This window comes from Sylvia atricapilla, chromosome 18 (assembly GCF_009819655.1).
Source record: "Sylvia atricapilla isolate bSylAtr1 chromosome 18, bSylAtr1.pri, whole genome shotgun sequence".
Lineage (NCBI taxonomy): Eukaryota > Metazoa > Chordata > Aves > Passeriformes > Sylviidae > Sylvia > Sylvia atricapilla.
Genome location: NC_089157.1, coordinates 4,465,764 through 4,477,855, shown reverse-complemented (window position 1 = coordinate 4,477,855; position 12,092 = coordinate 4,465,764). Strand labels below are relative to the sequence as shown.

General features: G+C 46.2%; 1 protein-coding gene across 1 annotated transcript in view; it reads right to left on the bottom strand.

The window, feature by feature from the left end:
• The window catches only part of TBCD (tubulin folding cofactor D), a 114,773-nt gene that overhangs the window by 3,263 nt on the left and 99,418 nt on the right, over positions 1-12,092 (bottom strand). Inside the window, exons 33-37 of the mRNA XM_066332116.1 lie at positions 10,408-10,529; positions 9,489-9,566; positions 4,034-4,123; positions 3,587-3,674; positions 1,504-1,613 (exon numbers count right to left, since the gene is read on the bottom strand). Coding sequence (XP_066188213.1) covers positions 1,504-1,613; positions 3,587-3,674; positions 4,034-4,123; positions 9,489-9,566; positions 10,408-10,529 — 488 coding nt within the window. The remainder of the gene's footprint in view (positions 1-1,503; positions 1,614-3,586; positions 3,675-4,033; positions 4,124-9,488; positions 9,567-10,407; positions 10,530-12,092) is intronic.

Here is a 12,092-nt window from a genome sequence, read left to right as displayed (position 1 = left end):
CTCCTGTACCAGGGGAGTGTTTGCCCTGGAACCATCCCTTGGTGACACAGCACTCAGCTCGTCCTGCTGCAGCGGCAGGTAACAAATTCCTTATGCAATTCCTGAGCAAATCTGCTCTTAAATGCAGGTTTCCTAATGGAGCTCTGAGTCACACCCAACACAATCCTAAACTTCCACCAACTTCACTTAATATAACCACTTCACTTCCACCACTAAACTTAACTGCAGTTAAACAAGGAATTGTAACCACAGGCAGAACTGCTGGTAACCACTCCTTCAAACCTGAGACTCTTGTTCTAATTTTGCACTGGAAAATTCAGAAAAAGAGCAGCAACCACCCCTCCTAATGATAAACTCAGTTTTCTTTTCACAAATATGAAGTTCTTTAAGCTTAAGCACAGAAATAAACTGGAAACTACATAAAAGTCAAACGGTGTAACATGCAGTCTGCAACTCTGTCATCCAGCCTAAAGGTGTATTTGTTCTTTGAGCTTGTCTGGGATAAATTATTTCCATGAAATGTCAATGAAGACAAAAAGCCATTTAACATAATGACTAAATAAATTATATATTTTTCTATATTTGTCTGTTCTCTGTGACTGCTGTTTGGGGCAGCAGCCCCATGGCCCAGGTCTGTGACAAGGAAAAATGTTTAACAAGGCAGCAAAACAAATAAACTAATTATTATCTTCAAATCCTTTATTTTCTCAAATCTCCCAGCCATGCAACCTTTTATCAACCTGCCCAGGTGATGATAATGCCTAATGCTAGAATTTGCAGAAAGGGGATAATCCAAAATGTTGTTTCCTGCTCCTGTCACTGCAGAGGTGCCCAGAGAACGATCCCTTTGCTCTAAAAGTCACTGGATAATGTTCATGAAGAACAGGATCCTCTTCCCCTGCCCTTGGAAGAAGGTAACAGTACAGATAAGAGTAGGGAAAAAATCTGAATTACATTCTGTGGAGTGGTTGTTTAATTCATGCCACCCTACGCCTGGGAAACATCTGAACTGCTCCAATCCCAAATCTCTGCTTGAATACAACGCTTGTAGCATGTTGAGTAATTACATTTCATGGGAGATTTGAGCTGTTCTGCTAATTCTGTTGTTTCCCAGCTTGCAGAGATCCTTCCTTTCCCTAAATCCTGCCAGTGCTCATAAATGCCAAGAAACTGTCTGTACACTCGAAGTTTGACTGTTTGCACAGCCCAGTCTCTGGTTCATGGAAAACTTCCAAGATTTCCTCCCTTTTTATGTTGTTAGAAAAATATGGGTGTTTTACTTTATCTAATGGTGATTTTACCATCCCCCTGCCAGTGGGCAGTATCCTGGAGAGTTCTATAGAGCAGAGGAATTCCTTACAGCAGCGGCCTGGAAGCAATAAAGAGCTGAACCTACGCTATCACTCCTCACAGCTTCCTCCCCCTCAAAGGCACTACTTCCAGCTTTCCAGGGCACCGGGTTGTGTGAAGTGCAGGGGCTGTTTGGGGCAGCAGTGCACTCACCAGTTGGTGTCACTGAGGATGGCCATGGCCTGCTCCACCATGGCTGGGGCCACCACGTCGCCGTAGGTGAGCAGCGTCTCGTACACCTGGCTGGCCGTCGTCTTGCGGATCTGCGGGGAGGGGCAGGGTCAGCAGTGCCACGGCACAGCCACAGGGGCTGGGGTCACACACGGGGGGCATCCAGCCCAGCACCATCCCCACAGGCACAGCCCGGGCAGCACCAGCAGTGGTGGCCACAGCAGCCTCAGTGCCCATTCCCTGGGGAGCCTGGGCAGTGCCCCAGCACCCTCTGGGGGAAGAGCCTTGCCCTGAAATCCAACCCAAACCTCCCCTGACACAACCTCAGGCCACTCCCCAAGCCCAGTGGTACAGTGCTTGCTTGGATGCTTTCTATTGACAATACACAATATTTCATTAGTAAGCTTACAACTTCCTACTGTCTTGCTAAGCATATTTCTCTGCAGTCCTTAAGATCTATCCTAGCCAAACCTAAGACTCGGATTATTGTTCATGTCCTTGCTTGCCACACTATTGTAGCTTTTCCTACTTTCAAACTTTGCAGTTGCAGCTAATTCTAAGCGCTTCTGTTTCTGGGGTCTGCTTCCACAGCTTTCTGAAAGCCTCCTCACCTTTAATGTTTCCTACAATTCCCCCACTCAGTACAACCACAAAGAAACTCTCAACTCTGCCCCTTATTAACTACCTTGCACTACACAGCTCTACTATAATGTGTATTTTTTATCTAACAAAACAGCCTTACAAGTTTTCTGCACAAAGGCACACCAGCAAAATTTAAAGTCTCTCACAATACTAGCATATTTCTTTTTGCTTATCAGAGGTTACCTCTGAAGTGCTGACCACAGAGCAGAGATCAGTGTCTGCTCCTCCCCTTCCTCTCAGGAGGAAGCTGCAGCTGCAATAAGCTCTCCCCTCAGTCTCCTCCAGCTGAACACAACAAGTGCCCTCAGCTGCTCCTGTCCTGGCCTCCCCTCAAGGCTCTTCCCCATCCTTTGGATGCTCTGATGCACAGGGAAGGGCCCGGAGCTGTTACTGCTGCTGCTCCCTCCACTGCCTGCTGCCGTGTTCTGCTGGACACCGAGTGCACTCCTGCCTCTGACAGGGATTTCCTGCAGGAAGGGGCCTCATGTCTGCACCTCAGGGAATTCCACCTCAGGGAATTCCAGCCCAGCACCTCAGGGAATTCCTGCTCCTACCCTCAGTGCAGAATTTCCCATTTAGAAGGCCACACCACTGTCCCTCCCAGGGCAGGAATTCAAACATGTGAGATTGGCCCAACTTTGCCAAAGGAATGACAGGGTTATTTCTGGACACAAATCAAACTGACTCTCTGTAAAAATAAAACACATTTGTGATGTAAAAACACCGATAAACCACAGAACTGAAATGATCTCTCTCTATTTCTCACACTGTGCCCCTCCTGCAAAGGATTCCTCATGGAGCAAGTACACACAAAATGGAAATGGAGTAGAAACCTGAAGTACCAAACTTTGCAGGGTCAGGGCTCCCAGGTTTGTGCCACGAAAAAAACCTTATTCCAAACCTTCCTTGATTTTAAAGGACTAAAATAATACCATCACACATAAGATCTCTTGTACATACTCAGATTTTTGTGTCCTGTCAGTTACGGGAAAAAGGCAAAAAGTCTGCTAAACCTTCCTGCACTGCACTGCTTTTGTCACACCTGATAAAAGATGTTTCTTTTTCTTGATCCAGCCCTACTCCAGTGTTGCTGCTCTCAGAAATGTCACAGAACTGAGAGTGACTTATCTGGTTGGAGCTTTCAGCACTAAAGGGTGAACAGGTCTTCCCAGAAACAAATGGCTGAGCACCTGCATTGCTCCCAGTTTAACCAGTAAGAAAGGAGGTGGAAGGGCAGCACGTGTGGCACAGCCAGGTACATGGCAGGCAGCCCTGGGTCAGAGGGCAGATCCTGGAGAAATAAAGCCTGTTCTATACATCAATATCTGCTAAAGACAATGCTGATTTAATAGATTTTGAATTATTTTTCATTTAAGTATTGCAAAGAATGGAGCTGATAATGTGCAAAGTCTTCAGTACTTACTACAGGAAAGGGATGGCAAAGGAGGAGAAACAACTGGAAGAAAACTTTCTCTCTCATGTCTCCTTGAAATTGAATCAGGCCACAAAATCTAGAAAACATCAGAAAAAAACAGATCTTGTGTTTTAAGTGCACAAACACATTTTGAGGACTAGGATGAAGATTGACATTGGGAAAAAGGTGGGATGGGGAATCTGTGCTCTCTACAAAGAAAAAGCAAATGATTCCCTTTAAGCATCTTTAGCTTTTAAGCATAAAAATTCTCAAACTTGTTCAACTATCAGATCATGTTTCACTTCAACCATCCAGGACTATGAGACTCTCACAACCTTCCATCCCATGCATCTGTGTGTATTTTCCATTGGAACTCCACATGAGCCAGACCTGTTACATCTGGCAAGTTAAATGTCTTTCACTTTCCAGGAGAAAAGACTGATTTCATTAACTCACACTCCTATGCTGGAGCGAAGCTTCCGGATGTCTTTGGACCTTTTGATCTCTTCTTTACAGAGGGTGAACAACTTCACTGGGAAGGGATGGCTGAAAATGGGAAAGGAAAAAAAGATGAGCAGTAGGTTTCAGCAGAATTTCAAAGACATCTGATGATTGTCAGGATGCCAAACTAACATTCCAAGGCAAGGCAAGACACACTGCAGGGTGGTTTGTGCCTCCCCTTCCAGCTCAGGAGAGTTTGGCCACCACATTCCTGGGCCTTTAATTTTTTAACAAGAGAGGGAAGAAATTATTATTAATTATTTACACTGCTATTATGTGTGTGCTGAGGAGAGAACTCCTTTTAGCCAAACAGGTTCAGTCCATGCAGGATAACTGGCTTGCCATGGCCTGTGTTTAAACAGAACAATCAGAAATACTGTCAGAATTACATTATCCTGTGGCCAAATAACAGTCTGGGTAACACCATGGTCATTCCCTAAGGTCTCCAACCAACCTTCACATAAAAGGCGATGAATGTTGTTCTTAACTACCCCACCATTTCACAGCCTAAATTCCTTCAGTGATTCCAGACAACGTAATTAAACACAGGGCTCCCAGTTCTATTACGTGTACAGGCCATGAAGCCATCTTTAAATATATTTAGCAAATTCTTTTCTTTTTCCACACAGTCTGGGAAACGTGATTCTCACAGCTCTTTCCCAGACACTCGTACAAACACAAGTACTGTTAGTTATTCCAAGGATCTATCAAAGAGAAGGAAAGAGGGACTGATGCTTTTATTTCAGTTCAAATTATTTAATCTTTTACTTGCCACACTCGAGGCTGAAGTGCCATAGATGCAAAAGAAACTATTTCATATTTGTCTGGTGAGCACAATAACTTATAGGCTGCATATTTTGGAAACCTCACCGCATAATGTGTGAAAAGCAGAAAGCAAAAATAGTACCATTCATTTTCTGCTACCACAATTCAAAGCTGTGGATAAAAACTACTGAAGAAAGCTGGGTACTGTCATCTGTTGAAGGGCAGAACATTTAAAATAAGATGTTTATAGGAGTGCCAAGATGTTTTGTTAAGGTAATGTGCCTTGCTCTTTATAGAGTTTTCCAGACAAGAGTTAGTGGCTTTTAATGACTTTTTAAAAATTTGTAACAAAATCCTGGCATGTACTGGCAAATAGTGACCTGCTAAAAAACCCCTGAACAACAAACCATGGTAAACTGAGGTCAAGAATTCTACACATGGTGGACACAACAATCCTCTGCACAAATGAGTTCATGTGTGTCTAAGGGATTTGTCTGGGTGGGTGAGGGAAGAGCTCTCTGGATGCTGAGGGATGTTTTTGCTTACCTTGATGGAATTTCTCCTCCTCCCGCCCCAATTACACAAAGACCCAGCTAATTACAATCCCTGCAGTGCAATGCCTGGCTCAGCACAGGCCAGGCAGTGCAGTGAATTAGGTGAGATTTAAACTGGTTCAACAACAGGGACATCGCTGAGAAGTGGAGCAACAAAGAGACCAATTGGGACATCTGGAATAAATTTAAAACATGGAACCTCATGAGCAGCGTTTTGTGTTTAAAACAGATGCACTTTCCTTTCTGTTGGTTGCCAATTCCACATTTGCAATAACCAAACCTAACCTATGTGTGATCTCAAATGACTCAAATAGCTTGGCCTCTGTAAAGGAAATTGAGAAAATTCCTTCTCCTGTGTGGGCACCGTGCCAGCATCAGCACTGGGGAAAAGGAACCAGTCTGAAGTTCTCCTTGCATTCTCTGAACTGGGCACATGTGGCACTGCCAGAGGTGCTGGCGTCACCTCCAGGTGAGCTGGGTCTCAGCAGTGCCACTGGCATTGCAGGGTGGAACTGCCACCAGGCACTGCCAGCTCTCTGCTGGTCAGGCAAGAGCAGTAAAACTGCTTAAGAACAATCCAGGGAGCATGGATACATGGAGATTATCAGCTGGACTTCAGTGGGGACACAGACCTTATTTCTTAAACTTTCTTTTCTTTCTGCAAGATCACCAGAAAAAAACAGAGAGAATACATGGGTGCTTCTTTTGGATGTGTAAACTACACACATGTAAGAGAGAGAAATGCCACTTCCTACCCCAGAGAGCACTAGATCCTGAATTGACATTGTTCTGTTACAAGGCACTGGGTATTAGACCCATCTTACCACACTTCCAAGGAGCCAGCAATCCCCAGGGCTCTGGGCATCCCTCACCCACTGGAGCAGCAGGGCCCTGCAGCCACAGCAGCTGTGACCAGTGACTCCTTTGTCCTGCCTGTCCTTAAGTGTCCCAGCAGCAGCAGGGAGCTGCCAGGCACCTCTGAGCTTTAAGAGCAGCCTCTGGTGAGCTCACAGCAGCCCAGCCTGTGCTGCTCTATTTGTGAGCTCTGCTCTGAGGTGTGCCCACTGCCTCCAGCAGTGCCCAGCCCACAAACACTCCCTGCACTGTCACAGGAGCAGCTCCACAAACTGCCCAGGGATGGAATCAGGAGGGTTTGGGCTGTGTGATCACAGGGCTGAGGGCTCTGCTGCCCTGTTTGCTGATGCTGCAGCACACACCTGCCCTGCTGTCAGGAGAAATACACTTCCCTCCCTTCCCTTCTTAGTTTGGCACAACTTGTGATGCTGAGGAAACCTCTCAAGCTGAGAGGGAGAAGGGCACTTCTCACCCAGAGCAGTTCTCCATTCATGGTGCAGTGAAACAAAGCACTCTTGGCAGCACCAGGGAGGGGGAACCTCTTGTGCTGGACAAGCAGGTTTATGTCACCTTAGGACAGGTAGGAAATAACAGCCTGGAATGTTCCTAACAGCTGTTCTTTTCCCTAAGCCAAGCACAACAGAGGAGCCAGATCTGAAAGCCTTTGGATGACCCTGGTGACACTAAAGCTGGTTCATTCCCAGGCCCACAGGACAGGTATTCACCCCACACTCCCCATCCCTGTGGCCAGTTCCACACATGGTCAATGCACCTCCCTTGAGCACGAGCATCCAACCCACGACAGTGCAGCAGGAACAGCCAGGGCTCACTCGCCCTTCTGCACAGAGATCACACACCAACCTCACAGAGATTCAGCTGCAGAACCACACCAGAAATGTTCAGCTTTACATTCTAAACTGTAAGAGCTACAGAGTGTGAAAAGGCAGGAAAATGCCTGGTGGGTTCCACCTGTGCAAGGCAGGAGTGACACCCTGTGGCAACTGGTTTTAACTGGAGCATTCACAAAGGTCAAACTGATCCTGCTGCTAATCCTGGTTAAATTAAGCACTGTTGGATATTACCCATTCTGGACTGCTGATGTTTTATTAGAAAACAAATGTGTGGGAGAGCTCACAGTTTCCATTTCATACTACAAAATGCATTTGCAAACACTTTTTACAATGCAACAGTTGCCTATTTGGCAGCTGGTTTAGGTATAATCCTGATGCCAGACATCCTACATGCCAATTCCCTTGCTGGAAACTCCATTCAGCCCAACATGGTAAAAAAAATAATGAGGGAAGGAAATGAAACGGGAGCTGAACATCCCAAGGAAAAATACAAGCATCAATCTCACGTATCTCAGCTGGTATTTCAGGCACACTCTACACAAAACCTCCTGACACTTCAGGCACATGTGGCCTTTCCCTGGCACCAAGCAGTGCCTACATTTTCCCACCCACCCTGGGATCTTACACATCTTTATGGAGGCTGCTCTGGGAAGGCAGGAAATGGTTCCATTCCAGAGATCAGACCCCAACTCAGACTTTCTGTTCAAAAAGGAGTAGGTGGCATCTAACAGCAGGGGCAGGCAGGCCTTGGAGCCAGGATCCGTGGATCCATCCCTAACTACAGCCAAAGGACTTCCCAGAGTAACAAAATGCAAACGTTGAAATGGAATTGGAATGAAAATGAAAATAAAATGGAGTTTTGGGCTCACCCACTGTGTGCTGACCCACACTCAGAGCATGGCAGAGCCCTGGGTATTCACCTGGCTCCCTGTGAAGTACCCACAGAAACTCACCCATGGTCAGCTCTGCATCAGGAAGCACCTACACTCCCAAAATCTGACACATGCAGGAATTAAACTCTCCATCTTTTAACTGTCTCCCAACTCCCCACTGCTCTGCCCTTCCTGGGCTCTGCATGGTAACAAGTTCTGCACTCCAGGCCAGCATTTCACTGCCTTGACATGAGCACGATCCACTTGGCTGCTTCATTATTAATCTTTTTTGGTTTCATCATCAAACTGGAGGCAAATATAACTGGATCAGCTTCAAAATCTTTCCCCCCCATAATAGCCCTGGATTTTATTTCAGGTCTTTTACACAAAGCATCACAATGGCACCACAGGGTTGAGGCTGAGTCATTCACACAGCAAAGGCATTGCTGCTACCACTTGGTTTCTGTTCAGTGACCTGGGAGACAAGACTTGGACTGCAATTTCCACCCATAATCTCTCACCTTCCCCAGCAGAGATGACTGGAACTTGTGTGGAAGCCCCAGATCACTGGCATGATTACCAAACTGAACAAGTAATAGTCACTCCATCTGTCTTTGACTCACTTTAAATGCCCATTCAAACAGGGACTGCCAAATGCAATTTAAGAAATATTATCTAAAACCACCCTTCAAGAGTGGGCTCAATCAAAACTTTCAGTCTGAGGAAGGCTTTTCAGATTTATCTGCTGTGAGCAATTCTTGAATCAACAAGCTCCTGATCCAGTATCTGTGCTTGCAGGATCTGTGCTGCACAATTCTGTAAATACCTGCAGATGTGCCAAGATGCTGCCTGGGAGAGCTTGTGGAATAGATTTTAATATTACTGAAATTAAAATCTTTTCTGAAACATCTGCAAAACCCCATGATTTCACACTGGAATATCTCACTCACGTTTATCTGTTCCTAAACTGAACACTTTCCACAAGAGCTCAGGGTGGAAGAGCTGCAACATGCCTTTTTTATTATTCTCGTTAGAATATTAATTAGCATCTTTGGAGATAGTCACATTCACCAAAGCAGAGGGACTGGGGGAGCCACAGCCTGCAGGCACAGAGGGTTCTGCAGCACCACACAGGACACTGCCAGTGCTCAAGGCTCCCAGTACAGCAAGGAATGGGCTCCAACCAGCAGGGATTTAGGAAGCTGGAAAATGAAAGAATGGATCTGATACTGGTCCAAGAATGCCAGGTGAAACATGCAAACTGCATTTGATTAATGCCCTGGCTGTCAGACAATGAACAAGTAACAAACTTCTACACGGACATGGGAGTCAAGGATTTTATCCAGACCCTTTCAAGGCTGTTTGTCCCACTTCAGGGAAGTTAAAGCATTGCAATATAGACTCACTTGGAGCCCTGTGCACCCCCAGAGCAACAGCCAGCAGCAGCCAGGGCAAGACTGCAGAGCCCTGCTGCACAGTGGGAAACAAACCCCAGAGACTTCCAGCAACTTACTTCTCTTGCTCAGTGAATATATCAAAACAGCCATTGGCCAGCATCTGGTCCAGCATTGTCAGGAGAGGTACAGACACCCTGAGGAAAGAAAATTATTCAACAAGGTAAATACACTTCTTGACATGCAGATAGATACTATTTTTAATCAGAAGCAAAGAAGGAAGCTTCCTACATAGCTACACACAGGCAAATGAGAACTCTGATTTAAACAGAGGAGAGTTGCTCAGTACCTTGTGTGTGTTGGCTGAATGGGGAATTCCCTCCCGTGCAAAAGGAAAAAAACCTAACAAACAAAATGCCTGCTTTACATTTGCAGGGTCCCAAAACCACATGGAGAGTATCAGAAAATATTAATCTGTTTTCTAGAATATAAACAATGTATTCCACAGACTGCATCAGAAGTTACAGCACTAAATGAACCAACACATGTCACCTGGAATAACCATGGCCATGTTTCCAACAACAGAGACAAGAAACAAACAAAAATACAACAGTGACAGAACAAGGGGGGATGGCTTCAAACTGAAAGCAAGTAGGTTTAGATAGGAAATTCTTCCCTGTGAGGGTGGGAGGCCCTGGCACAAGGTGCCCAGAGAAGCTGTGGTTGCCTCATCCCTGGAAATGTCCAAGGCCATATTGGATGGGGCTTGGAGCACCCTGGGCTAGTGGAAGGTGTCCCTGCCCATGGCAGGGGATTGGAATGGGATGAGCTTTGAGTTCCCTGTGACCCAACCCATTCTACGATTTAAAAACTTGAATACACAAAATATTTTGCCATCACTCCTTGGTTATATATTTTACCACAGGTCCTGCTGTACCAAACAGCTCCTAAAATCAAATGCATGTGCCTTGGACATCCACTGGATGTGGCACACACGGGAATTCTGTTGAAGGGAAAAAAGCCAAGGCAGCCCATTACCGGTCATTGCGCAGGTTGTCCTCAAAGACCTTGAGCAGCGTCTCACAAAACCCCTCCAGAGCACTGGGGTCACTCTGGATTTTCTTCATGTAGTCAAACAGGCTCTGGGCAGAGTATCTGAGCTGCAACAGAAAGAACCTCTGTGAAGCTTCTGGCTTCCTTTCTCCCTTGCCAAGGGCAGGATTAAGACATGGGAAACGTGGGTTTTGAATTTGGACTTGGTGTTTATTATTTCTTATCTATTTACAGACTCATAAGCCATGAGCTCTAACTAGCCAATTAGAGAAATGAGGTAAAATGGAGAACTTCTAACTCTTTCCAAGGTTATTTAAGAGATAATTACCCAATAACGAGGTGACACCTGTATTATTTATATTTCTGACCCAATAATGATCACCCAAGGCCCAATGCAGACATTTCTGACCCAGTTACAGAAAACCACCCAAACCCAGGAAGAAGGACCCAGACAATGCCCACAGTCCTCCATCTTGACTCACATGTATTACTACACACTAAAATCTTAAATCTAAGTTTTTCCCCCTGTGAGATCACACAATTCAAACTCCACACCCACATCCCCAGTGCCATCACTCAATTTTGGGAGCCTGTTCCATGGCCTCAGGTCAAATGTGGTGCCTGCCTGAGGGCCAGCACCTTTTAACACAGAAAGCCTGAAATTTTCAGCCTCCAGGGTTCCAACAAACCTCCAGTGAAGGACAAGGAAAAGGCAGTGCCAGACACAAACAGGGGCTCCAGGACTGTCCTGGAGCTGCACTGGGATCACTCCTTCAGCAGCAGCCACGTGCAAAAATCAGTAACAATACCAACAGGACCATGGCTATTTCACCTGCACTAATTCATTTTCAAGGAAAGTTGTTTTTTGGGTTGTTTTTCCTTTTTAAGTTTGCCACTGCAGGACAGAAGACCACATTAAAGGCTCGTTGTTTTCTTTCTCTCAAAATAAAATATCCTCAAACCACTGTGATTATGCTGCTTCATTTCAGATAATGACACTGTTCTGACTCTGCAGGAGCACCCCAGGACTTCACCCAGCAGTGTTTATTAAACAGCTGATGGAACTGAACTGTGCAGACGAGCCACACAAACCACCAGCACAATCAGGTTAGAAATTACACAGAGCTCAGAAAAAACCACTGACTGTGGGTTTAACTGCATTAATCTGATCAGGCAGCTCAGCAAGATGGCAGAGGAGGGGCCAGGCTGCTGCTCAAGGCTCAGCTGGGCACAGTCCACCAGCCATCAACCATCACAGGCTGCAGCATCACTCAGCTCCCCACAGTTCAGATGGATATTGGGAAGGAATTCCTCCCTGGCAGGGTGGGCAGGGCTGGCACAGGGTGCCCAGAGCAGCTGTGGCTGCCCCTGGATCCCTGGCAGTGCCCAAGGCCAGGCTGGACAGGGCTTGGAGCAACCTGGGACAGTGGGAGGTGTCCCTGCCCATGGCAGGGGGTGGAAAAGGATGAGTTTTAAGGTCCCTTCCAGAACCACTCCCTGACTCCATGATCTCCAGGATCATGGATCAAATTCCAGGATCAAACTGTGCCATTACAGGCCAGCTGCTCCCTCAGGGACCTGCTGTGGGAAGGGAGCAGGCACAGCCTCTCTGGGAATCCCCTTTTCCTCACAGGCCTGACCATTGCATCAAGGAAAGAAAATAAAATATT